This window comes from Corvus moneduloides, chromosome Z, assembly GCF_009650955.1.
Source record: "Corvus moneduloides isolate bCorMon1 chromosome Z, bCorMon1.pri, whole genome shotgun sequence".
Lineage (NCBI taxonomy): Eukaryota > Metazoa > Chordata > Aves > Passeriformes > Corvidae > Corvus > Corvus moneduloides.
The window spans coordinates 54,622,126-54,646,693 of NC_045511.1; the positions used below are offsets into that span (position 1 = coordinate 54,622,126).

At 40.0% G+C, this 24,568-nt stretch overlaps 1 protein-coding gene across 7 annotated transcripts in view; it reads left to right on the forward strand.

The window, feature by feature from the left end:
• FAM172A (family with sequence similarity 172 member A) overlaps positions 1-24,568 on the forward strand; it is a 265,939-nt gene that overhangs the window by 37,982 nt on the left and 203,389 nt on the right. For all 7 annotated transcript variants that reach the window (XM_032095251.1, XM_032095252.1, XM_032095249.1 and 4 more), the window contains one exon: positions 19,844-19,909. In XM_032095251.1, coding sequence (XP_031951142.1) covers positions 19,844-19,909 — 66 coding nt within the window. The remainder of the gene's footprint in view (positions 1-19,843; positions 19,910-24,568) is intronic.

The following is a 24,568-nucleotide window of genomic DNA, read 5'->3' on the forward strand; positions in this document are numbered from 1 at the left end:
CACAATTCATCAGCCCAGCTGGGTTTACCTCTGTGCTGCCAGTTGGTCTTTTTCCATTGGTCCAGCCACCCCCTGAGAGCATTTGCTACCATCCACAAGTCGGTGTATAGGTAGAGTACTGTCCTCTTCTCTCATTCTGTGATATCTAAAGCCAGCTGGATGGCTTTCAGCTCTGCAACCTGCCTTGATCTACCTTGTCCCTCCATAGTTCTGTGACTCGCCATGTAGAACTCTGTAGAGCTGCTTTCTGTTTTCACTGTAGCCCAACCATACAGCAGGAACCATCAGTGAAGAGATCATATTGCTTTTCATTTTCTGGTAGCTGATTGATTATATGATGGGACCTCATCAGCATGTGTAACCACCTCCTCCTCTTCTGATGATGATAATCCACATTTTTAGCTTTTGGGCCAATTCATTATGACTTCCAAGGTCCCTGAGCAGCTGGTGTTTCCTGTTCAAGCTTCCTGTGCGATCAGAGTGATCCAATTACTCCACATAGTATCAGTGGCATGATGCGTGGAAGGGACTTTTCGTTTGAACATCCCACCCAGCACTGGCAGTCGGGGTGCCAGGAAGAGCTGTTCTTTGGTGCCCATCACTTCTGAAGCTGCTCAAACCTCTTCATAAGCTGCCAGGATCTCTTTTTCAGTTGTGATGTAGTAGGCCTCAGATCTTTTGTATCCCCAAATCCTCTAATCTCCTCAGGTACTCTTCCAGAGACTCCAGGAAGAACCATTCTCCCCATCTGCAGCATAGACCACATTTTTCACAACTTTGCTGTCCTGACTGGCCCCAGAGCTACTGCATCAACAATCTCCTGTTTGATTTGTTCAAAAGCTTGTCGTTCAGGACACCACTTAAAATCATTCTTCTTCCAGGTCACATGATAGAGAGCACTCACAATTTGACTGTAATCTGGAATAGGAGTCCACCAAAAACCCACAACATCTAAGAAAGCCTGTTTTTCCTTCTTGCTGGTTGGCAGGGACAGAGCTGCTATTTGGTTGACCACGTCCACTGGAATCCAGTAATGTCCATCTTGCCATTTTAATCGCAAAAAAAGGATTTTCCTGGACAGGTCCCTTGAGCTTACTTTGCGTTACAGCAAAAGCAGCCTTCAGGGGGATTTGGATTATGTTCTCCCCTTTTTCACAGACTTCCTCTGCTGTGTTCCCGCATGTGATGTTGTCATCAGTGTAGGTGTTCTGGAGCCTCACCCTTTTCCAGTACAGTCTGGATCAGTCCAGCGCAAGTAGTGGGCCTGGGTTTCCACCCTTTGCCCACCCAGTTCCAGGTGTACTTAGTGCCCCTCCAGGTGACAGCAAACTGTGGCCTGCACTCTGCTGCTGAAGACATGGAGAAGAACACATTTGCAGTCTCAATTGAGGCACCACTTTGCTGCCCTGGACTCCAGTTTGTACTGAAGTTCTAGCATGTTCTAGCACAGCAGTGCTCAATGGTGATGTGACTTCTTTCAGGCCACAGTAGCCCACTGTCAGTTTCTGCTCTCCACTGGACTTACACACTGGCCATATGAGACTATTAACCAGTGAGTTTAGTCTTGCTGGCCACTCCCTGGCTCTCCGTTTCAGGAGCCATCTCATGGATGGGGGTCACAGAGTCCTTGCTGGCATGGTGTTATCGATGGTGCACTTCTGTGGTAGTGACTGGTACCTGTTACTCTTCTACCCTCAGCAGTCCCACTGCAAAAGGGTCCTCTGAGAGACCAGGCAAGGTATTCAGCTGTCTAATTGTCTCCACAGCAGCTCTCTGAAAAGCTCACTAATGGCCTTTTGAGGTCCTTTAAATACCCTCTGTTACAACCTGCCCCTGAAGGTGAGGGTAATCCCAGTTTTTGCTAATAGACCTCTTGGAACAGATTTGAGCAAGATGACACTGAGTCATTGGTGTTTTTAAATATATATAAGCAGGTTCTATTTTAGAACACTTTAGTTGTAATGGAAGGTTGTAATGGTAATATAGCTGGTTTTGTTATCATTATTGACTTGGTTTAAGATAGTTTAAGAGGGACACTCTAAAATGATTTACTTCCCCTTAGTTTAACCAATAAGGAGAAACGTATATGAGTAGATGTAAGTGAAAAAATATAATAGTTTACTAAAAAACTGGAATAGTGACAGGCAAAAAAAAAGTTTGGTGGTTTTTTTTATATATATATAATAACAGCAGCAGTTTTAATAAGAAAAGTGTACGAAAAAGAGTGATTTACATGCAAAATGCTCACTGTGGAGCCTGACCTGACCCCACAGCAGCCATGCTACCCCAACCAGAAGAGACCCCTTCTCCCTGAAGGAGAGTCCGCTCCCGCTGGCCTAGCAATGATGTGAGGTGGTAGAGAACAACCTTTTCCGGGTCCCAGCCATGCTCCCTCCTGGCTACTGCAAAAATTAACCCTGTCCTGGCCAGACCAGGACAACCATCTACTGATGAATGCTGCAGAATGTTTTTTGCTTTAGTAAAATTTTACAGTGGAGTCAATGTCATAAAAAAACATTTAGAGTTGCAGTATTTGGACAAAAATGTAAAGGTAGGCAGAAGAGACAGATTACCCAAGATCTTTAAAATATGTGAAGGTGTGATCTTATTTCATATCACACAGAGAAGAATCTATGTGGAATAGAGAATCTTGAGTGTACCAGTTGAATGAAGAGCCTAAATGAGCCCTATCACTTTATAGACAGCAAGGGCAATTATAAATGCAGTTCTTTAGGAATCGATGTCTTATTATTATAAGGTTTTTTTCATACTGGTTTGATTATTTTCAGTTTTTTCTACGTAAGTGTGAGATAGAAAAATGGCAAAGAAGACTTCAAACAAATTAGGTAAAGCAACTCAAATTGGGGCATGGTACTGAATTGCTCTCTAATAGTAGTTCCCTAAGCTGTAAGTAATACACTTCTAGAAAGTTCCAGTCCTTTTACTTTTCCCATTTTTTAATCAATGTTTTTGATAATAGAGAAAGACAGTGGAGGCAGCAGAAAAAAAATTAAATTAAATATATGTGCAGTCTTCATAATTTTATAAAGATTTCAGCTTTTAACAATCTGTTTATTTTCAACATTTCTTTTTTCTGAGTGAAGTAAATGGACAATTAGGATTCAGGACTGTTTAACAGTACCTACAGAAATTTAAATATGAATCTTCATTACATGCAGTATATTCATTTGCATATGCTAAACTGGCTTTCAAAATCTAGTGTTTGTGAAGACTTTTTAGTGGAATGATTATGTCAGATGTGCTTCAGTGAACTCTTCTAGTTTGCAGGCAGCAATTGGCAGTAGGTTAGTTCATCAGAGTAACATGACAGTTCGCGAAAGGTTAAGAGATAGTTTTATAATTATTGTTAGCATGATTCCTGAAAGAAATGATGAGCATCTCATAAACCCAGATGGGAGTTTGTTACATTGTTGATAAATGTGTTTTACATTTTAAAATTGATAAACAGTGAAAAGCAGAGAAGATACAATAAGGCAGATGGTTGTTTATAAAGCACTTGTAAATTGCTTCAATTCAAAGAACGGTACTAATTGTTACAAAGAAGACAAAAATTGGAATAGGGGGAATATTTCAATGAGTTCATCATGAGCTTTTTAAAAATAAAACCTTCAGCGGCTTTAGTTCAATTAGAACCATTCTTGCCATTTGGGTTTACATGCAAAAGTTTAGACTCTCAGTTCTTAATAAACTTTTGTACCAGCCATTTTCATGTAGCTGAAATTAAAGCTGCAGCTAATCTACCTGTATGGATCCATTTCTTTCTTTCTTCTTTTTTTTTTTTTTTTTTTGGTGGTTTGGAAGAAAAAAATTTATTGCACAGCAGAATAAAGTTGAATTATCATTGGACTTAATCATCATTTCCATTTAAAAACAATGAGCAGTAAAATCCAAACTCAGCAGAGATTTTGCAGGAAGGAAGTAAAATGGAAGCTAGTTGACTATTTCCTGTTAAAGGAATGGTGAGAAAAATGCTTTTTTGACCTTATGTGACCAGAATAAATATACATTTAAGTAGTACTTAGGCAGAACACCAGTCAGTATGTGTGATGACTTGGTGCACCTTTCTCTTGTGAACGTTCAGGTTGTTTTTCCATTAGTGATCTTAAAAGTTTCCATGAAAGGCGCATTATTTTCCTTCTTTTTCAGCATGTGTTTTTTGAAAAACAGATATGTAGATTACTGCTTTCATCAAGCAACTCTTCTAAAGTATATTTATTTTCTGTTGCCAAACTCCAGAAGAGTTTGTTCACTTTCACAGTATCTTCAGCTTTTGTATGATAAAGACTTCTATGCTTTCTGTATTTTCAACAAGACACCTATACATCTCATTTTTCTGGGAATATTTTTATTAACGTTTAGCAGAACAGTGATACTGTCAATAGAGCTGTATCAGCTGTGTCAGTCCTTAATAGAAATAATTTGTTAAGTTGCAAAGTTATATCAGGCTGATCAGCTAAAAATATGCAGACTGCTTATATGCAGGAACATCCTAACTGTGATTATAGCTACAGCTCTATCTGTGTACTCTAGTGGTGGAGCTTCCTGGTGTAAAGGAGACCCTAGATGAAAGTTACTCCTGTGAAGTGGAAGAGCTAACCATGGTAAATGGAGCTACGCTCATACTATGACCGTGAAGCTGATTTCTAGGGGAGAAAATGTGCTGGTTTTCAAGTTTTGTAAGGTGGTCATATATAATGATTCACTTAAGTTTTGTGAAGTTTGTATGAAAATTTCAGAAGAAGCACCACAAATCTTCTGCACCTGTTACCTAATTCTTTGGGAAGGGTACTGAATGTCAAGACTGTTGCAGTCAGAATGTGACATAGACAGAGAGGAAAGAACAGTTGCTTTAATCTCTTGCTCCATAGTTAAATCCAAAAGAATTAATTGCTCTAGGCAATGTTGGCCTACTTTTATGCCAGTTCAGGATAATATTTCAACACTAGGAAAAGTTTGAAAGCTTTTCATGTGCAACTGTCTTCTTTCCATTTCTGGTACCAAACAGCTGTTTTGTCTACATGCTGTCAGGTTTTGTCCTTAGCCTTAATTATGGGAAAAAGAGTTTCAAGCTCCTGCTCTGAGTGAAGTAAACATTTTCAAAGGCCTTACAACTGGATGTCTCAATACCTAGCTCTAAAACTCTACAGGGAGTTGATAGGTTTGATCAGGATAGGTGTTCTTACCCAGCTTTCAGTATGTGTCCTTTAGAACGGTGGTTTCTAACCTGAGGGTAAGTGCTCCAGAGAAAGTAACTAGGGAAGCAAACCCACCACTACTTAGCAATCCATGTCTTTACTAGAAAAACATGTCAAGGTCTGCACAATTTAAGTTCAAAAATGCAGATCTTTAAGAAACCAGAATAAGCGCATCCTTCAGTAAGAGCCTGTTCCATTTTGTGCTAGTTTGAAAACAAACCAGTGGGAGATAGCAAGTCAGAATTATAATTTAACAGGAAAATTAAAATACAATAGTACAAGAACACTAGGAGAGTCAGGATACAACCTGACACCCTGTTAGTCAGGGTGGTGGTAGCAGTCCAGATGAAGTGGTCCTGTTGAAGTGATGATTTTGTAGAAGGGTGATGATTTTGTCTTCACCTGAAGGTCCAGTGGTAGCTCTTGTCCTCCGGGAATCCAGTTGGTAAGGGCTCAGTGTGCTCTTTCAAACCCCAAATTATATCCAGGTGGGAATGCTTGGCTCCTCCCCCTGGGCGGAGCATCTCACAATGGGATGATGTAATTCTGTGAGTCATGCAGTGAGGCTTGATAGCCCATTAACAGAAGTTATCTCCCGGAGGGAGTTATCAGGGATGTGTCATGGAAGAGATAAAGAACATTGCCCCATGTGGTTTTAACAGGTGGTGATGGAATACATACTTTTGGTTACATCTTACTTTGTAACTTAAGACACATTTAAAGTGTATCCACTGTAAAGAGCAAGCTATGCCTCTTTTAGGTGCTGTTGGTATGGATCCTGCGAACTATTCCCAGATTCCTCTATTATTCAAGTTCAATGGGACAAACCTGGTTGTGTGTACAGACTAGGGAGCAAGTGGCTGGGAAGCAGTGCTGTGGAAAGGGACTTGGGGTTTTTTGTTAATGCCAAGCTGCATATCAGTGAACAATACGCCCTGGCAGCCGGGGGCATCAGGCCCAGCACTGCCAGCTAGCAAGGGGACGGGATTGTCCTGCTCTGCTCTGCACTGGGGTGATCTCACCCTGAGTATTGTGTGCAGTTTTGGGCACCATAATATAAAAAAGACATTAAGCTGTTAGCAATCCAAGGGAGGGCCATTAGGATGGTGAAGGATCTGGAGGAGAAGCTTTATGAGACATGGCTGAGGTCACTTGGTTTGTTTGGCCTGGAGGAGACTGAGGGAAGACCTTGTCATGATCTTAACATCCTGACAGGCAGAAGTGGAGGGGCAAGAACTGATCTCTTTGTTCTTGTGTACCAATGACAGGACAAAAGGAGACAACATGCAGCTGAGTTGAGGAAGGTTCAGGTTAAATATGAGGAAAAATTTCTTCACCCAGAGGTGGTTGGACACTGCAGCAGGTTCCCCAGGGAAGTGGTCACAGCACCAAGGCTGTCTGAGTTCAAGAAGCATTTGGACAACACTCTCGGGGACATGGTGTGATTCTTTGGGCTGTCCGGTGCAGAGCAAGGAGTTGGACTCAATGATCCTCATGGATCCTTCCAACTCAGCTTATTCTGTGACCCTATGAAGGTTTCAGTTTCAAAGTGCGTATTGCCTTCCACCAACTGATTTTTCAAGACATGTGTCGTGATGCACTTAAAAAGGTATTATCTGGTAGTATGTATACTGCTACTCAATTCTATTGTGTTTAGCAAAAGTGCACCTTTAGAGTGTTGTGTACCTTGAAATCAGTTTGTGTAGTAGAAAAGGAAACAGCTTGTTTGATAACATGAGCTTATACTCACAGCTGTCAGCCAGGAACAGAGCTCTTGTTTGTCCTGAATGTTGATCTACTGTTAAGTTTACAGTGTCACATCTCTTTTTTCTGAAGTATTTTGGGAATGTCAGGGACCATTGGATGCTACTTTGCTAGGACCACATAAGGTTAAACATGAAGTAAAAGGTCTGATAAATTCTTGCAGATATCAGCATAGTTCAGTGCTCTTGGTCACAGTGTCTAGTACGCAAAAAATACTTCCAGATGTATATGGTTGTAGGTAAATAAAATTCAAATAATTTTCTCAGCAGATAAGTTGAATTCAGCTTCTGGAAGTTATCAAGGTGCATACTGAGTTGCAAGTACATGACTTCAAGTTTTATCAGTTCTCCATCAGTAAGCTAAAACTGCAAATTAATAAAGTACATCATTAATATTTCTTTCTGGAACATCTTCCTTTATACAGATACTGTATGATTGGGTAATTACAAAGTAAATCTGTAAGATGATATTCACTTATCTTTCTGTAAAACAAACCTGGTGTCAGTTCACAGTCTACCTAAGAATTAAAATATATTTTTTCTTTTCTTTAGCTGTCTTTTAGAAAGTTATACTCCTTGGTGAACTGCTCAGTATATTCTTCTGGTTTCATTTTCTTGGGCTTACCTTTCCACCTTCACGGGAAACCAATTGAGGATATTGTCAGATAGATTAGAAAGAAGAATTTATTTGGCTGAAATATTAAATGAACTACTAATAATTTTTGACATAAAAATAGCCTGTAATCCCAGAGATAATATAGGTAAAACGAGCATAAAGAAATCATGAGGTGACTACCAGGCTTCCTAGAGATGAGCCCAAGGGTGGTAAGCCCAAGTCAGGGGTAAAGGGAAAGTGAAGATTGATGAACATTTTTAATGCTATTTAGTATTTTGTTGGACAGGCTACATTCAGTAACAGAAAAGATCCTAACTTAGGTCATAGGAACATGTTTTTGGGATGATTTACAATATTCAGGAGTGCAGATGTTCTTGATTCTGCGTTACAAGTCGTAATTTTAAGAATACTATGTTGGGAAAATAAGGCACATTAGCCAGCAGCACAAACAGCAGAAGTCATGATACTCACTTCTTAACCCAGCAAAACCAAGATTGTTTGGCTGACTATCAAAAGGAGAATTCAAGAGAGCAAGGGGTGACCTCCAGGCCATTTGCAGGAGATTTTAAAAGGCTCTAGGGAGTGCTGCAAGCAGGAGTGGGCAAACAGGCAGGGCACGGCATGTTAGTGAGTGCGTGGCACAGCAGTTTGCAGGCAGTTCCCACAGGCAGTTCCCACAGGCAGGATGAGCAGGAAGGGTGCAGCCGCACTCCTGGTGTTGGGTGTGCTTTTTCCATCCTCCCCAAACCATGGTTAGCAAATGATCAAAAGCCATTGCTGCTGCTGCCAGCAAAAGCTAACCCAAGCAGAGTCCCCCAAGGACACAGTTGTCCAGACCCCTGGCTGCAGGGAGTGTCTGAGCCTGGGGGCAGTACCAGAGGACAGTGCAAAAGACACCGGTGTGTGGTGTGAGCAGGTGAATGATCTGCTCTGTCTGGTGGCAGGGCTTAAGGAAGAACTGGGAAGGCTGAGGAGTGTTAGGGAGAGTGAAAGAGAAATAGACTTGTGGACTTACAGCCTTGCAAACCTGCAAGAAGTTCAGCAGGAGTCAGAGAAGCCCTGACCATCTTACCATCAGGCAGAAGGAGGAGACCTAGCAGATGGGGGGAATGGAAATGGGTACCCAATCACAGCGGTTGTAAAATTCCCTCCTGACCCCCATCACCCTCCCAGGTGCCCTTACAGAGTGGGTACGAGGCCCTGGGTCCAGAGGGTCAGGCAGATGACACTAAAGAAAAACATCTGTCTGGAGAATCTTCCACCTGCACTTCGTCTGTCAGATGCATCACAGCCTCAGGAATTAAGAATAAAAGAAGGATAGTTGTAGTAGGTGATTCCCTTCTGAGGGGAGCTGAGAGCCCTGTATGTCAACCAGACCCATGCCACAGTGAAGTCTGATGCCTTCCTGGGGCCCAGGTATGGGATATCACCAGGAGACTCCTTGAAATAATTCAGCCCTCTGAGTATTACCCACTGCTGGTTGTCCAGATTGGCAGTGATGAGGTTGACAAGAAGGGGGTACCAGGGTCATTAAAAAGGATGTCAGGGCTCTGGATTGACTGGTTGATGGGGCAGGAGCACAGGTGTTGTTCTGCTCAGTTCCTTCAGGAGCAGGGATGAAAAATGAAAGGAACAGGAAAACCCATGTTATCAATGCATGGTTTAAGGGCTGGTGTAATCAGAATTTTGGTTTCTTTACCACGGGCAATTTTTACAGCACCAGGCCTTCTTGAGTCAGATGGGCTCCATCTGTCTAACAAGGGCAAAAGGATTCTAGCCCATGAGTCGGCAGGGCTGACTGAGAGGGCTTTAAACCAGGTTTGAAGAGGGAAGAGGATGAAACCAGGCTTCCTAGAGATGAGCCCAAGGGTGGTAAGCCCGAGTCAGGGGTAAAGTTAGCAGCCCAGCTGAAGTGCCTTTACACTGATGCAGGCAGCATGGGTAACAAACAAGAGGAGCTGAAGCCATGGGACAGCAGGAAAGCTGTGACATAGTCACCATCACAGAAATGTGGCGGCATGACTCGCATGACTGGAGCGCCGCAGTGCGTGGCTGCAAGCTCTTCACAAGAGACAGGTGAGGCAGGAGAGGTGGGCGGGTGGCTCTGTATGTTAGGGAGGCTCTCAACACCATGGAGCTGGAGATCAATGACAAAAAGATCAAGTACCATGGGTAAGAATCAGGGGAAGGCCAGCAAGGCTGACATTCTGGTGGGAGTCTCTTATAGACCAGCCAACCAGAATGAAGAGATTATTCTATAAGCATTATTCTACAAGCAGCTGGAGGGGGTTTCAAGATCGCCAGCCCTTGTTCTTGTAGGGGATTTAACCTGCCAGATACCTGCTGGGAGCTCAGCACAGTGGGAAAGAGGCAGTCCAGGAGATTCTTGGAATGTGTGGAGGAGAGCTTCTTGTCACAGCTGGTGAGTGAGCGTGCCAGGGGTGGGGCTCTGCTAGGCCTGCTGTTTGCAAAGAGAGAGGAGCTGGTGGGAGACGTGGTGGTCAGAGGCCGTCTGGGGCACAGTGACCATGAAATAATAGAGCTTTCAATTCTTGCTGAAGTAAGGAGGGGCCTCCACAAGACTTCTATCCTGTATTTCCAGAGGACGGACTTTGGGCTATTCATGGGACTGATTCAGAAAGTTCCCTGGGAAACAGCCCTTGAAAACAAAGTGATCCAGGAAGGTGGACATACTTTAAGAAATAAATCTTGAAGGCACAGGAGCCTGTGTTCTGTGTTCCTGTGTGCTGAAAGAGAAGCCAGCAGGGAAGAAGACTGGCCTAGCTGAGCAGGGAGCTTTCCCAGGAACTCAGGGGGAAAAAAAAAAAGAGGGTGGAAAAAGGAGTGGGCAACTCAGGAAGTGTTCAAGGATGTTGTTAGGTCATGCAAAAAGAAAATTAGAGATGCAAAAGCTCTGTTAGAAGTTAATCTGGCCATTTTTGTAAATGACAATAACAAGTGTTTTTATAAATACATTAATAAAAAAAGGACCAAGGAAAACTTCCATTCTTTATTGAATAATGGGGGCTGAAAATAATCACCAAAGATGAGGAATAGGCTGGTGTACTTCACACCTTAGTCTCAGTCTCCAACAGTAAAACTGGTTGTCCTTGGGACAGCTGGCCTCCTGAGCTGGTAGACAGGGATGGGGAGGAGATTAAATGCCCTGTAATCCAGGAGGAGGTAGGTAGTGACCGACTGTGTGACTTAGATGTTCACAAGTCTGTGGGGGTGCTGATGCCTAAAGATGTTTAGCATCAGCAGAAGTCCTATGAGGAGCTTCTGAAGGAGCTGGAGTTGTTTAGCCTGGAGAAAGAGGGTCCTTTTCAGCTAAAATTAAGTAAATCCTGTTTATTTTGACACACTAGTGTTCTGGAGCACAGTGGCAAAATGGCGAGGACATCTTGCTATGGAAAGAAGGTATTATTTAGAGTTCTGCTCTGGATTTGCATAAAATTAATCTTCAGGCCAGTGAATATTTATCTGGTCATTTCTGCTGAGCAATGAAAGGTAGCACAGTTAGATGATGCTTGACACATCACTGACTTTCTTGTCTGTGACTACAGAAGCTGGTGTGCTTTAACTGTGTTAATCTGATATGTCATTTGGTTTTGGCATGGATTTTTAACCTTTTGAAACCAGAGCACTGCCTCTCCACTTAAACAGTGGTTTTATCCATAACAGTTGGAATAATCAAAACTGCTCTTTCTTCCAGATCCCTTTTCATAACTCATCTCTACTATGAAATTTAGAGATACGATAGTTGTAGCTATATAGATAGGATTGGAATATTAAAATGTATTTATAATCTTCATTTAAACTTGTTCCACTGTTAAACTTTTGAGCTTTTTTTAGTTTCCATCTTTCTTTTGCAAACTTTTCATCATTGTGTTTCTTATCTCAGCTTGGGACAAGGGTCTTGCTTTCTGCTGATGTTTAACTGCTTGTAGTGCAAGGTGCTTGGTTAATTAATTATTAATCCTCTGCTTAATGCTGATACATATATATTTATATGTATGTATATTTTTTAAAAAAATAGAGAATTTCCATAAGATAGACTTTGTAATTAAGCCATTTCTAAAGCCAAATAATTGTCAAGTGATTTCTAAAGTTAGAGATGGATCTCTTAAAAAGGAAAAAAAAAAGGAAAACAAAAAATAAACCAACAGGTGTCAGCAAAGACCATGTAACAACACATTGGTTCAAATCACATCAACAGTATATGCTGCATTCATGGCAAATCTCTGTTGTCTTTCATTTAATTCTCTTGAAAGATCTTGAGATCCTAGTCGTGATCAGTCAGCTCGAAATCCAGAGTATTACAACTGTGTATTAAGGTTAAATTGAATTGCTTTCAGTAGAAAACACAAGAAATGACATAGAGATAACGTCAGTTCCATCTTAATGAATTGTTCTTCCACACTATAATCCAAGTGAAGTCTTTGTGGATTTTTAAAATGCAACTGATTTTGTTTCTCTGTGGTTTTTTTTTTTCCCTTTTTTAGCTTGCTGAACTGAGGCTTTAGAAAGTCCATTTGGCTTTTAGGATTTTTTGTTCTAGAATGGTGATGGTGAGGGGTATCTTTTTGTTTGCTTGTCCCAGTTCTTAGGTAAGTCTGTATCCAAGAGCAGTATGTTAAAAAGTTCGTTGCATCTCTCATTAGTACATATTGGCAGGTTTGTCACCTCAGGGTCAAAGGAAAGCTCATTCAACCAAGGCTATGGCAGCCACAGTAGCAAGCCTCAGGTTAGTCCCACCACTTGAGATTTGCTGCAGGGCAGTCAGTTGGAATTAATTTTGCGTTTGTTTCACTGAACATTGTTGCTCTTACACTGCAATGAGGAAAACATTGTGGGTAGACTACTCTATGTCATAAGGATTGTTTCCCTCTTGTGCTTATTTTCTCTTTTTGCATTGAAGTGCCTATTACCAATGAGGAGACAAACCTTATAAAATAACAAAATCCATTACTCATAATGACACTGATAAGCTTCTAGTGGTTTATATGTGTTTATTTTTGAGATAAGTTACAAAACTTCCAACCTCTGTACTCTGACTTGAAGTTCTTAGAAAATACTAGTAGTGCTGAGGAGTCTAATCTCTTATGCTGAGTAGAAATTATTTGAAAATAGTATCCTTTTTATGCTCATGGAAGTTCCATTTTTGAGAAACTTAGATTCAAGAGATTGTAACTTTTAATGTCAGGTCTGAATTAATAATTAAAATAATTTCAGAGGTCTGACGAGCTGATAGTGAATCTCTTGGTGTACTGTAAGAAGTTAAGTCAAAGATACAACTTTACAAAAAGAAAGAATACAAAGGCAAATGAGGCTGATTTTGGTATGTCTGTGTGGATTTCTGAGGTGAACTGGTAATGTTCTGCTGTTTGACATTTTAAGTGCGGTTCTGTCACAGGATGGGAGTTGACAAATAAACCTAAAGTCACATTAGTTTTGCATCTCTAAAGAAAAGGAAACAAACCCTTGCATTTTTCTTCAGGTATAAGAAGTTATGTCTGAGTGACTTATTGCAGAGGGTAGACGTGGTCAGACTTCAGTAATTTCTAAACCAAAAATATCACTAATAATTTTAATTCTATTTTCTCCTCTTTTTTCTGTAATGTGTGTTCATGTAGGAGATTAAACTGAGGTTAAAATATAGTTATCTGAGAATGTTACTGGAGGAATAATAAACTACTAATGACACTAATAATGTATTAACCCTTTTATGATACGACTTAGGAAAACCCAAGAAGTCAGTCAAGAAGGAAAATGCCATTGTAGCTGTGTTTTATTAGCTAAAGTTCTGAAAAATCTGTCCACTCATAAAAACGTGCAATGAAAATTATTGCCACTAGATTCTCTTACTCTCTCCACTCTCATTTACTTTGAGAACTGTCTAAAAATTAATGAAAAGTGATCTGACAGAGTGTTTAATGAGTATTTTTTCACAAGCTGGTCTCTTTGGAGGTAGAAGCCCCTATCCACTGAGTAAGTGTGTCATTGCCAACTCATCTCACTCATGATGGGAAGTGGCCATTCTTAACTTTGAGGGAGTAGTTCTGTCTCCGTTCATATTTAATCCTTGGAGCAGTGAAAAGTGGTAGCAAGAGCAGTAATGGGGATGATGGCTTTCTGTTTGTGTTTTGAATATCTGTAAATGAGGAATATGATGTGGGAGATCTCAGATCCATCCAGCTGGATCTGGTCCACCAGAAGAATATATTTAATCCATAGTTTTGTCCATTTTCTTTTTTTTTGCCAAAATCTGCTACAAGTATGTAGGAGTAGGCAGTGGTGTGGACAACTTGAGTTAACAGCTCATCATTTCTCCAAGGTCTTGTAATCTGTCCTCTGTCATGGGAGTGGTTGTAATGTCAGCTGATCTCATGTGCCTTATCCTTTGTCATGTCACATGTGCTTTATTCTTTATCATATGTTAACTGTACCCCAGCCGTTTGACGGGGTTGTTGGCATTTTGGTCACGAGGGATGCACATATGGGGAAAGAGGGGGACATGTGGCATTTGATTGTCTTCAAAGAGACTTTGTGGTTTGTGCTAGCCTGAGGGTTCCTCACATCTGTCGTGAATCCATGACTGTTGGTTGCACGGTAATGATTTCCAGTGACACCTGATAGATGCCAGGTTACAAGTGAAAGGCCACAAATGACCCAGAATGATGCCAATTTTTTAGTATATTTTTAGCTGAGAATTCACTCAAGAAAACATTTTGCAAGTTCAAGTAATTTACTTTGTCTTTTTTCTTATTTTTCCCTCTGCAGCAGGCTTGTTCTATTTGTATATGTAATCTTCTGGTGGGTACTCATGCTTGGTTTTGAAAGTGGGAGCACATTTGGGGAGGGGGGAAAGAAGAGAATTCAGAGGACTTGGGTTGTAAAGCACAGCATAGCAGGGGAACTTGACGGGCAAGGCTCAGTGCACTTCACTGAGTCCCAGCATGGGTTTTGGTATGGTATGTACTGAAGCAACTCCTCTGGATTAAGATGTAGATGTTATTAATCAAGTCACTGAGTTGTGATCTGTTGTCTGTATACCTGGCAATCTCTGTTGTGGAAAAGTTCACTAGTGGGTCAGCTGCAATTTTGCTCTTCCTCATGTATGCTGTGCTGTTTTTTTGATGTTTTCAGAATGTGATACAAGGCTTTTTTCCATGTCTTACAGACTTAAAATGGAGGGGTTATTATTATAAACTGAGCTATTTTGGAATTGCCTCCTTGCTTTGTGGGATTTCTTTTTTCAGTATTCTTTTCCAGACTCTGTTTAAAGACCTCCACTACTTAGTGTATTGAAGTGCCTCTTTGGTATTTGTCTCCACTTGTAATCGTATTTAGAATTCAATACCTTCATGGTCTTTGTAACTTTAAATGTGTTGGTGTCACTGGCTCTTGGTCTTTAATTTCTATTTTCACGTAGATCTATGCAGGTTCCGATCTTTTGATCATGTAGCTTCAGGATGCTGTATTGCAAAGATTTCACAAATTAGGCTGCTAACAAAATTTTTCTAGCTTTTTGATTATTGAAAACAGTCCATAAGAAAGTCCTCTATATGAACAACACAGTCTTAAAAGAACACGTGTTGTAGGAAGCCAGGACCTTACCAATTAACGTGTACTACGCTTGTGTGTACCAGGTCTGTGTTTCCACTTGGAGTTTAAGTTTTGCTCTGCAGACTGTATGCAGCACTATAGTCTTGCTGTCATGGTGCAGAATATTTAGCAATGCAAGGGTAAAACAAAGGTCTGTTGTAAGATAAAGTGCTTTTCTCTGTTCTTTTTGCTGTCTGTCCAAGTCATTACATTTAATTTTTCTGTGATTAAAAGAACCTGTTTTCTGGATCCATGTGAAGGATTACTGGTCACAACATAGCTCTATCCCCCAGTTATCCATTAGGCTATTGAACTTTGCAGATTACGTATTTGAGACCACTAACACTTTGAAAAGGTATTTTTGGAGGTATTCTCTGTTATATCCAACATCAGTCAAGACTGACTTATTTTATGCTCCTCAGAAGGGCAGTGGTGAGCACTAAGTTTGGTTCCACTCCTGAACCATGCGTATTAAGGCTCTCAACCTTGTGCACCATAGATGAAGGAAAACTAAAACAAAGAAATGGTAGCAGAGATTAGATACTTGTGCTTTTAATATACCCAGGATAACCTACTTGGTTTTACTGCTCAGGATGTGTTCTACTCAGCTGTGGTCCCTGCTCTCATCAGCTTGCCTTCATTATGGGAATTTTTTTAGTGCAACACAATTAAAATAGCTGTGATTTCATTTAGGGCAGAAGTTTCTCAGGCTTAGGGAAGGCAGAACTCAGGCTCCTCTGCTCAATGAGAGCAATTTAAAGTATAAGCAATGTAGTTTCCTACCAGAGAAGACTGCTTTGTTCTGGGAAGAAAGTTTTCTCTACCACACAATTTGAATGCAGCCTTTTTTGGGTGATTGAAATGTTAGGCTTTCCATGGCTGGAGAGGATTTCTCTCTTGCTATCAGAATAGGTCATGGGAGGCATGGAATTTTTAGGGACTTGTGTTTTGGTTTTTTTTTTCCTCCAGTTCTCCCAACAGTCAATAAGAACACCTTGATAGTTCTAAGTTCAGATATTTGTCTTATTTAGGATGTGTTTTCCTGATAGACAGCACTTAGGAGTGAATGAGGTGCAGGAATACTCTAATATGAGGTGGAAGTTTCCCATATCTCGTACAAGAATTACAGAACTGCCGGTTTCTTCTCCATTTATCAGGCAATTAATTTCATACACTGTGGGCAGGTCTTACTGTTGTTGTTTTTCCTTTCCCATCTTGGACACAGTGATGCCTGCTCTCCAGCCACTTGAATTACCATGCAGTATACTGCTTATATACAGTTTTGGCATGAGTTTCAAGAGCCTTAGAAAAAGTGCAAATATCCCAGGTTAGTATGACTAACGTGAGTAGGGCTCTCTAGTGTTACATTGAGAATGTCTGGATCTGAACAATTTGTTGCTTGATAGGTGAGATGATTTATTGGTGCAGGGCTGAATTGATCAGCCTGTGTCACTATATACCTGCAGTGATGAGCAGCTGTGTGACTGATAATTAGTCCAGGAGAATTTGTAGAGTGTAACCAGAGCCACCTTCTCATGCAAGAAGTCGCAGGACGCTTCACAACATTCTACAGTACTTTCTACAACAGTTTTCACATCTTAACTATAGAACACCAGCATGCACAAGCTAATATTGCTACTTAGAGAAGCTGTGGCTATATAAATTGTATAGATTCAAAATATTAAGTCTAACTAGTTCTATATAAACAATATCAGTTTCCTTTTCTTTTTGCTACCTGTAGGAAAGATATTTTTATAGTTAATTTTTTTTAATTACTCATCAGCCATAAAATCAGAATAAGTCATTAAAAGCATAAAAATCCAAAAGTAGTGTTGGATGTGTAGTATTTTCAGTACTTGCAGCCATATTCCTAGATAGGGCAGAATTTTGCTAGATTTTCCTAGGCAGGACAGGATTTTGTCAAGTTTTCCAGACACATCTCTGATAAATGCAGGAAATCTGGCCATTAGTGATGTTTTCAAATCTGGAAAATTTTGGACTTGGATGGCACTTCAAGAAATCTTGTGTATCACTTTCCATAATTTAAAACTGGTAGTATACCATGCTAGGATATCCCTAAACATGTGGATCTATTGCAAAAAAACCCTCAACCACTTCTGTAGCTACATACATATGTATATATATATACACACACTGGGGCAGTTTTAGGGGTTTTTTTGTTTGAGGGTTGTTTTTTATGGCATTTTTTCCTGAAATCTCTGGGCAGTGCAGGCCATCCAGGTGCTGGGCTGTCTGAGGATGATAATCTCAGACTTTGCTTGTGAGCCTCCAACCTCCTCTATCTTTCTTTATGTTTGTGTTTATTGAAAGCATTCATTAGGTTAAGTCTTCGCCACACCAGAGTGCTCTACTGATTCAACAGTCCCATTTTTAAGGCTGTATTGCTATTTATTATCTTAGAGTAGTGCATAAAGAGTCAGTTAGAATGAGACCCCCCTTGAGACAGCTGTGGAAAAAATGAGTAGAGGTTTATTTCTGCTCCGAAGACACACAGTCTAAATAAATGAGAAAGAATAGAAGAAATAGATACAAATAGCTGCAAAAAGGGTAGAATTTTACGAGTAGTGTGTAAAATATATTTTCTGCAGAGTAATTTTTTTTCTTTTCCAAGTGTTATTTTAGTCATTTTGACAGTGTGTAGATGCCTGAATTGAGAGTTAAAAACAAAATTTCTATGTTGTAGGCCATATTATCATTATATTTACTTTAATGTCTGTACAACATTAGCATTTGAGACTGCAGGAACTTAACTGCTTTACTTGTTGGTGTTACACTGCAGTCAATTTCGGTGAACCATAAAAAGTTTGCCCCTGAAGGTAAAATAACACTGTATGCATGTTCCTAGCATACTGCTTTGGGGATAAACATGTCTTAAATCAACTCATCACTCGCAGCTGAATTCCTTCTCCAAATGCAGTTTCTGTGTAGATAATAATGTTCAGAAAGACTGATTTTCTGTAAGCCATAAAGGTTTTTGAACATAATTCTGTCAATAAATGTATTTGATCAGGATCACAAAGAATTCTTATAATCCTAATAAAGATTTGGGGTTTTAGTGAAAGGAGGGGAGGGGCATATACCAACATTTTTAATTATCTTTCATCAGCACCTCCAGTTTGTTCATATGTGTTCCAAACATTTGCATATTGTGTTTCCTCACATTTACATAATAAAAACTTTTGGACTTCATTGAAACTTTTTTTCATAATTGTGCATTTGGAAAATTAAATTTGAAGTTTATGATACTCAGGCTCCTACTTGCTTGGATCATAGTGTGTTGCTAAGATGCCATCACTTGAGACCTTTGTTACAGTGATGTTTCTGTTGGGGCTTAATATACTGTGGGTTCACATGGGTATAACTGTGGCCTTGAGGGGATGGACTAAAGAACACTGTCTGGGTTTGTACCCAGATATTCTTGGATTAATATTCTGAGACTTAGATCTTGTCCTGTCTGGAATTTAAATACAGTTCTCCAAGCTTTAAAGAGAAGGCAAGCATCATTTCAGCCTCTTAATGAGTTCTTTTTTTTAACCTCTCTAATTTGCCTTTTTTTTTCTTTTCAAACTCTTGTAGCCATTCAAATCCAGTCACTAGCTTCCAAACCATTTTTACAGGCTCAAATGGACGAAGTTCCAGTTTGTTCCTCAGTTTAATTCACAAGTTAATAATAGTTACAAAGTTTTTACATCTACATCTCCATTTTTCTTAGAATATGTAAGGACAAAAAAAAAATCCCTAGATAGTAGGCAAGGCTTTGAAATGTGAACAGTTTTGTTACATTTGAGATGGCAAGTCTTTTGTTGCAAATAGGTTGATTTTTGTGGGTTTTGTTGGTTTTTTTTTTTGTTTTCTGGTGGGTTTTGTTTTGGTTTTGTGTTTTTGGTTTGGTTTGGTTTTGTTTGGGTTTTTTTTTTTTTGGGGTGCTTTGTCTGGGCTTTTGTGTTGGGGTTTTTTGTTGTTTTTTTTTTTTTTTTTCTTTGCTTGCTTTCTGAAATGATACCTTTTGTTTTGGGTGTGAAATTTCAATTTTATTCCTACATGGAGAAAAGAGATACAAGCTTGCCCCATAGTGGGGAATCTGTATGGGGTTTTCTTCTATTTAGGAACCTTTGACCCATACCTCCCCTGTTCAGTGAGCAGAAATGGCAAGGTAACTTAGCTGTGGCTGGCTGCAGATCTGCTCTCCATGTAAATCATGAAGTGAACCTGGAGGGGAGAGAATTCCTGAAATCTGCTAGTAAAAAAAATGCTTTAAAAGTATATCTTTAGAAGGAGAGCCTTTCTTCTACTTCTGAGTATATATTAATTGGTTATAAACCTTGGTTTTGAGGTTATTATTCACCTGATTATTCGCACAGCAGTGCAAAATGGATTCATAGGTACAGTTACCATTCCATTGTACTGGAAAGAAGTCTTTCCTGTGTAACAGAGAGAATTTTTTGTCTAAAGCTCTAAGTTCTATAATTAGTTATATAGTAAAGGATTCAGAAAAGTGGCAAAACATACACAAGTGCTTAGAAGTTTAACCAATTAGCCTTTAAATTGTCTGCCTGCGTATGTCATTACTGTAAGTGTTTCAGTATCTGGTGGCATTTATATTTTTTTCTTTTTTTCAGATCATTACTAAATACATTTATGAACTACTGCAGAAGGAATGCCACTTGAAGAAAGTAACTCTTCCAGTAAGTATAATTGATTTTTCCAAAGGCGTTGTTTTTTTGAATCTGTACCCGGCATAGCCTGTGATCCAATATTCATATAAAGACAAGGTGTGCTAGGGCTCTGTGCAGGGCATTGCCTTCGAATTTTGCACGTGTATGCATCTGGAGATGTGGTTCCACCTCACTTCTCATGTGTTTCATTTCTCCAACTGAGCCTTCCTTACCTTGCCAGATACCAGAATTTTCAAAATGTGGGGCTTTTAATAGGAGAGCCATAAGCTTTCTGAAAAGTATTTGTGGATATTTTGAGATGTCTACAGCTGGATGTACAGAACAGAAATGTCTTTGCAGGCAGAGGACTGCACTCACATTGAGTATCAGTAAACTATTCCAAGTAATTTTTTAAAAAACACTTTTTCAGTAATTTGTAATATTTATGTAATTCAAAGTAGTTATGTTGCTTAGTGAAAATATTCAATCAACCCTTGGAAGAGGTGAAGTGCTCCCCCACATATCAGAGTGTTTATAAATACCTGTGATGTGATATGATGATGTTCAGGTATTTTTATATTCTATACTGGAGAGTGCAGGGGAGACTGGAGTGTGACAGCACTGTGTAAATTTTCCATCATTATGAAGGATTCCTATGCTCTTTGAAATCTTTTGAATTACTGTTGTTCTCCGCTGAGCCTTCCTAGTCAGTCAAGGAAAACCTGTTTAGGGTAAGGAAGGAAAAGGTCTTGCTTTAACAGTTCTGTAACATTTCACCATTCCCATTTCCATTCTCTGAGTGTTGCTTAGGGAATGTTTTGATGACCTGCCCAAACTACTAACAGTTTCCTAGAAGGGCTTTTTCAGTGTCTCCTGGTCATGGCAGAAGGAGCTGAGCTTTGAGGTTCACAGAGAAGTCGAAGGGCAAGCAGCAGCTCTCCTCCATACTCGCAGCCTGCTGGTTGCACCAGTGCCCAGAGAACCGAGACTGAGAAAGCATTTCCCCACTTCAGATCGTTCTGTGTACACAGACATAGTATCAGTTTCATCATGATGGTCTGCCTGGTGCAGTGCTAGCTGTGATCTCCAGCTTCTTTGCTAATTTTCTTTGCTGGTGAAGTTTTGGTTGAAGAATTACTTCCAGACAGATAATGCATCAAAAGACTTCTCAAGCCATGTCACACTTTGTCTGTGAAACCATGAAGCTGTCATTTATAAACTTCAAAGTGCCCAAATTTTAAGGCTATAGGACTTCCTTTGATGCCTAAAAAGGAATATTCATTTAAGTAATGCAGTGCTAAGGCTGATCAATTAGCTCCAAAACATGAAGATGAAGAAACTTGGGATGAATATTACAGCACCTCCATCACCTATGTCACACTTGTGGTGATTCTTCTGCCTGGCTCTAAGGTTTGGGTTTCTTGGCTCGGAAGAGGAATGGCCCTGGCTAGCTCCCACTTTTGGATTAATCTCTGTTTACTCGTACTTAGAAATTGTGTAGTGAGCATGAATACAGTTGTTCAGTAATACATTTAAGCTATTCTCAAATGTATGACTTCCAACTTCTGTGAAATGTCATAATTTAATTGCATTTTGGAGCAAAGTAAGAACTCACAAAATATGCAGATTTCTAATTGTGAGCATTGTGGAAAAATTCACGCAAGGTATGAGCACCTGTCGCGGGTTCGGTTTGTAACCGGGCGGAAACACCAATTTAGTGTAGTGGTTTGGTCCAAAATACTCATTACTGTTTATCTGCTGTGAGATAAGAATTAGGAGAAATGCAAAACAGGCACCAAACTTGAAAGAATATAAAGTTTATTAACAGACCTAAAAGAAGAAGGAAAAAAAAAAAATATACCATCTTCAGAACTCTCCTCCTCCCCCCACCTTCCTCCCTTCTCCCACTGACAATGTTCAAAGACAACCCTTAAAATGTTCAGTCTGTTTACCACTTCCATAATAACCTTGTTCAGTCCATTTAGAAAGAGAAGTCTCTTCTTGCTCATGCTATGAAAACATTATCACAACGAGACAGCCGCCCACTTCCAAATATTGTTCAGTCCATTTAGGAAGAGGAGTCTCTCTGCCTGCGTGTGAGTCCTTTCCCCCGACTTGCAGCTTTTCCCGCAACTGCTTTCGAGGGTCCACTCTTGAAGTTTTTTGGGGTACAATTTTAAGGTCGAGCCGTTCAGAAACAAAACCAGAGGCCCTTCTCCTTCCCTGGGAGCAAAGGGTCTTCATCATCTTCATCGTTAGGACTATCTCTGGGAGCATCTCTAGGAACTGAGGTTTTCTCCTTTCCCATTTGGAGCAAAAGTCCTCATCTGGTTCATCTCTAGGGACTGAGGTTTTCTCCTTTCCCGTTTGGAGCAAAAGTCCTCATCTGGTCCATCTCTCCCTGTCCAAACCTCTCATGAAATTACAGCTGCGTCAGCATCTGCCTATCTCAGCGCAGGTGCTTTTGCTTACGAGTTGAACACTCCACCCCCCATATCTTCATGAAATTACAACGGGATACTCTGATATATCATAGCTTCACAACAGAATTTCAGCTTTAAGCATCTCCTCTCTCTCTTCCCTCAGGTTTTCAGCTCTTCACAGCAATAAAAAGGGTTAATCTCACCTCGGCCTTGCAGCTTTGCAGCTGGAATGTTGAATGTTTCTTATCGCAGTGGAAAGGGGGGAGAGCCGAGCCGCTCCGGCTGCCCACGGCAAGGCAGTGGTGGGGGTTCCATGGCTGGAACAGGTCCATCAGCTCCAGGATGGTCGTGGCCCGGCCCGGCCTGGCCCAAGCAGGGCCTGGCCGGGCCCGCTGGCCCCCACACGGGGCCCGCAGCCACCTGTCCCAGCGCCGGAAACGAGAGAGAGCTTGGAGGGGGAGTTTGCCTATTCTTAAATGTGGATCACAGAGGTGATCACAACTTTAAGTGGCTTAAAGAATTGTCCATATTCAAACTGGCCAGCTGATAGGTTCTATCAGTTCCCAGAGGAAACTGTAAGCACCCCTTAGCAAGGACGTCCCTTCCGGGACTATGCTTGCTAACCTATGACAGCACCGTTCTTCAGGAATGGCTGTTATGTGTAGCGAGCCCTCACCACAGTCAAAAATAGGTTATGAAGGCACATACAGAAATGAAAAATTGATGCTATGTATGTAGAAGCTGAAAAATTAAAGCTGTGCGAAAGCTAGGTTTAAATCACCGGTGACAGACCCCCAAGTAACAACACAAAACCCTCTAGTTTAGACTAGTAAAGGAGACTAATAAAAGTAATAAGACAACTTCTAGGGTGAGAATAGAAGGTATATAATAATATAAATGTTGGCAAGTTACATATAAAATCACAGTAAGATCACAAAAAACAAATTTGAGCAGCTTGTTAGAGTTGTAAAGGCTAATAATAAAAGAGAACTGATAAGGCAAATAGATGAACTGCAGTTAAAATGAACACCCAGGTCAAATAAGAAAAACTAATATCATAATTTTCAATATTAATTGTCCAATTTCCACATGCTTTTTTTTTTTTTTTTTTAACAGGCTATAATTCTGAGCAACTGTCTGAAATTTGTCATACCAATGGAGGAGACCTTGGGAGAAGTTAATATATTGTACTATAGACAAATTCCAGGATGAGATTTTTTTAAAATGTAGGGTTCTGTAAGAAGTCAAACAGGAAGCTGCAGAACAGCCAATTTGTATGTAACTTACTGCTGAAATCAGCTAATAATAACAATAATGTATTGGGGGAAATGAGTACAAGTTTATTTTTAAAAAAAACCTACCAGAATTCATTGCAGGAGTCAGAGATCACATGAAGAAGAAAAATCTTGTCAGTAAAAGAGTATATGTATTTCCAATGAACTGTCAACAAACTTAACAAATGCTTTTAAGAAGAAAGTCCCCTTTAGAGTTAATTGGTTAAAAGGGGAGAAAGGTGTTAGTATTCTACAGATGAAATAATCTGTTACCAGCAAAATGCTATTAAGGCCTGAGATAGTTGTAAACAAAAGAAGAAAAGTAATTAATACAAATTTTTCTTGTTTTCTTCTAAAATTATTTGGGATAGTTAAACCTAAAGTTGATTATGATGAGTTGGGGAATTATTTCTAGATGCTGAATAACTGGATGATTAAATGACAGGAGATTCAATTCTGGTAAATATAAAATTATGGGGAAGATAACTCACTCTGTAAAGACAACAGTGGCCTCTACATGAGCTATTACAACTCAGGAAAGAGCTTGGAGTGATTGTGAGTAGTTCTCTGAGAACATCAGTGAGTGCTCAATGGCAGTCAAAAACCCTCAAAGCAAATAGGATATTAGGAATTATGAGGTATCAAGAAAAAAACAGAAAAACATTGTCATTCCACTCATTATGTGGGCCTTCATGTTAAACACTGCATGAAGTCTGGATACCATATCAAAAAGGATATGAAGAATTTTAAAAAAAATACAGAGGAGGGTTGCAAGGATGATCACAGGCATGAAATGCTTTTCAGACAAAGAAAGATTAAACAAAGGTTCTTCAGCTTGGAAAATAGATGACTGAGGAAGGAATATGACAAATCTATAAAATCATGAAAGGTGAAGAGAAGATGAATAGGGAATGGGTTTTTGCTTTTTTCATAATAGAGAACCTAAGGGGCATCAAGTTTAAATTATCTGGCAGGAGATCTCTACTGGAAGA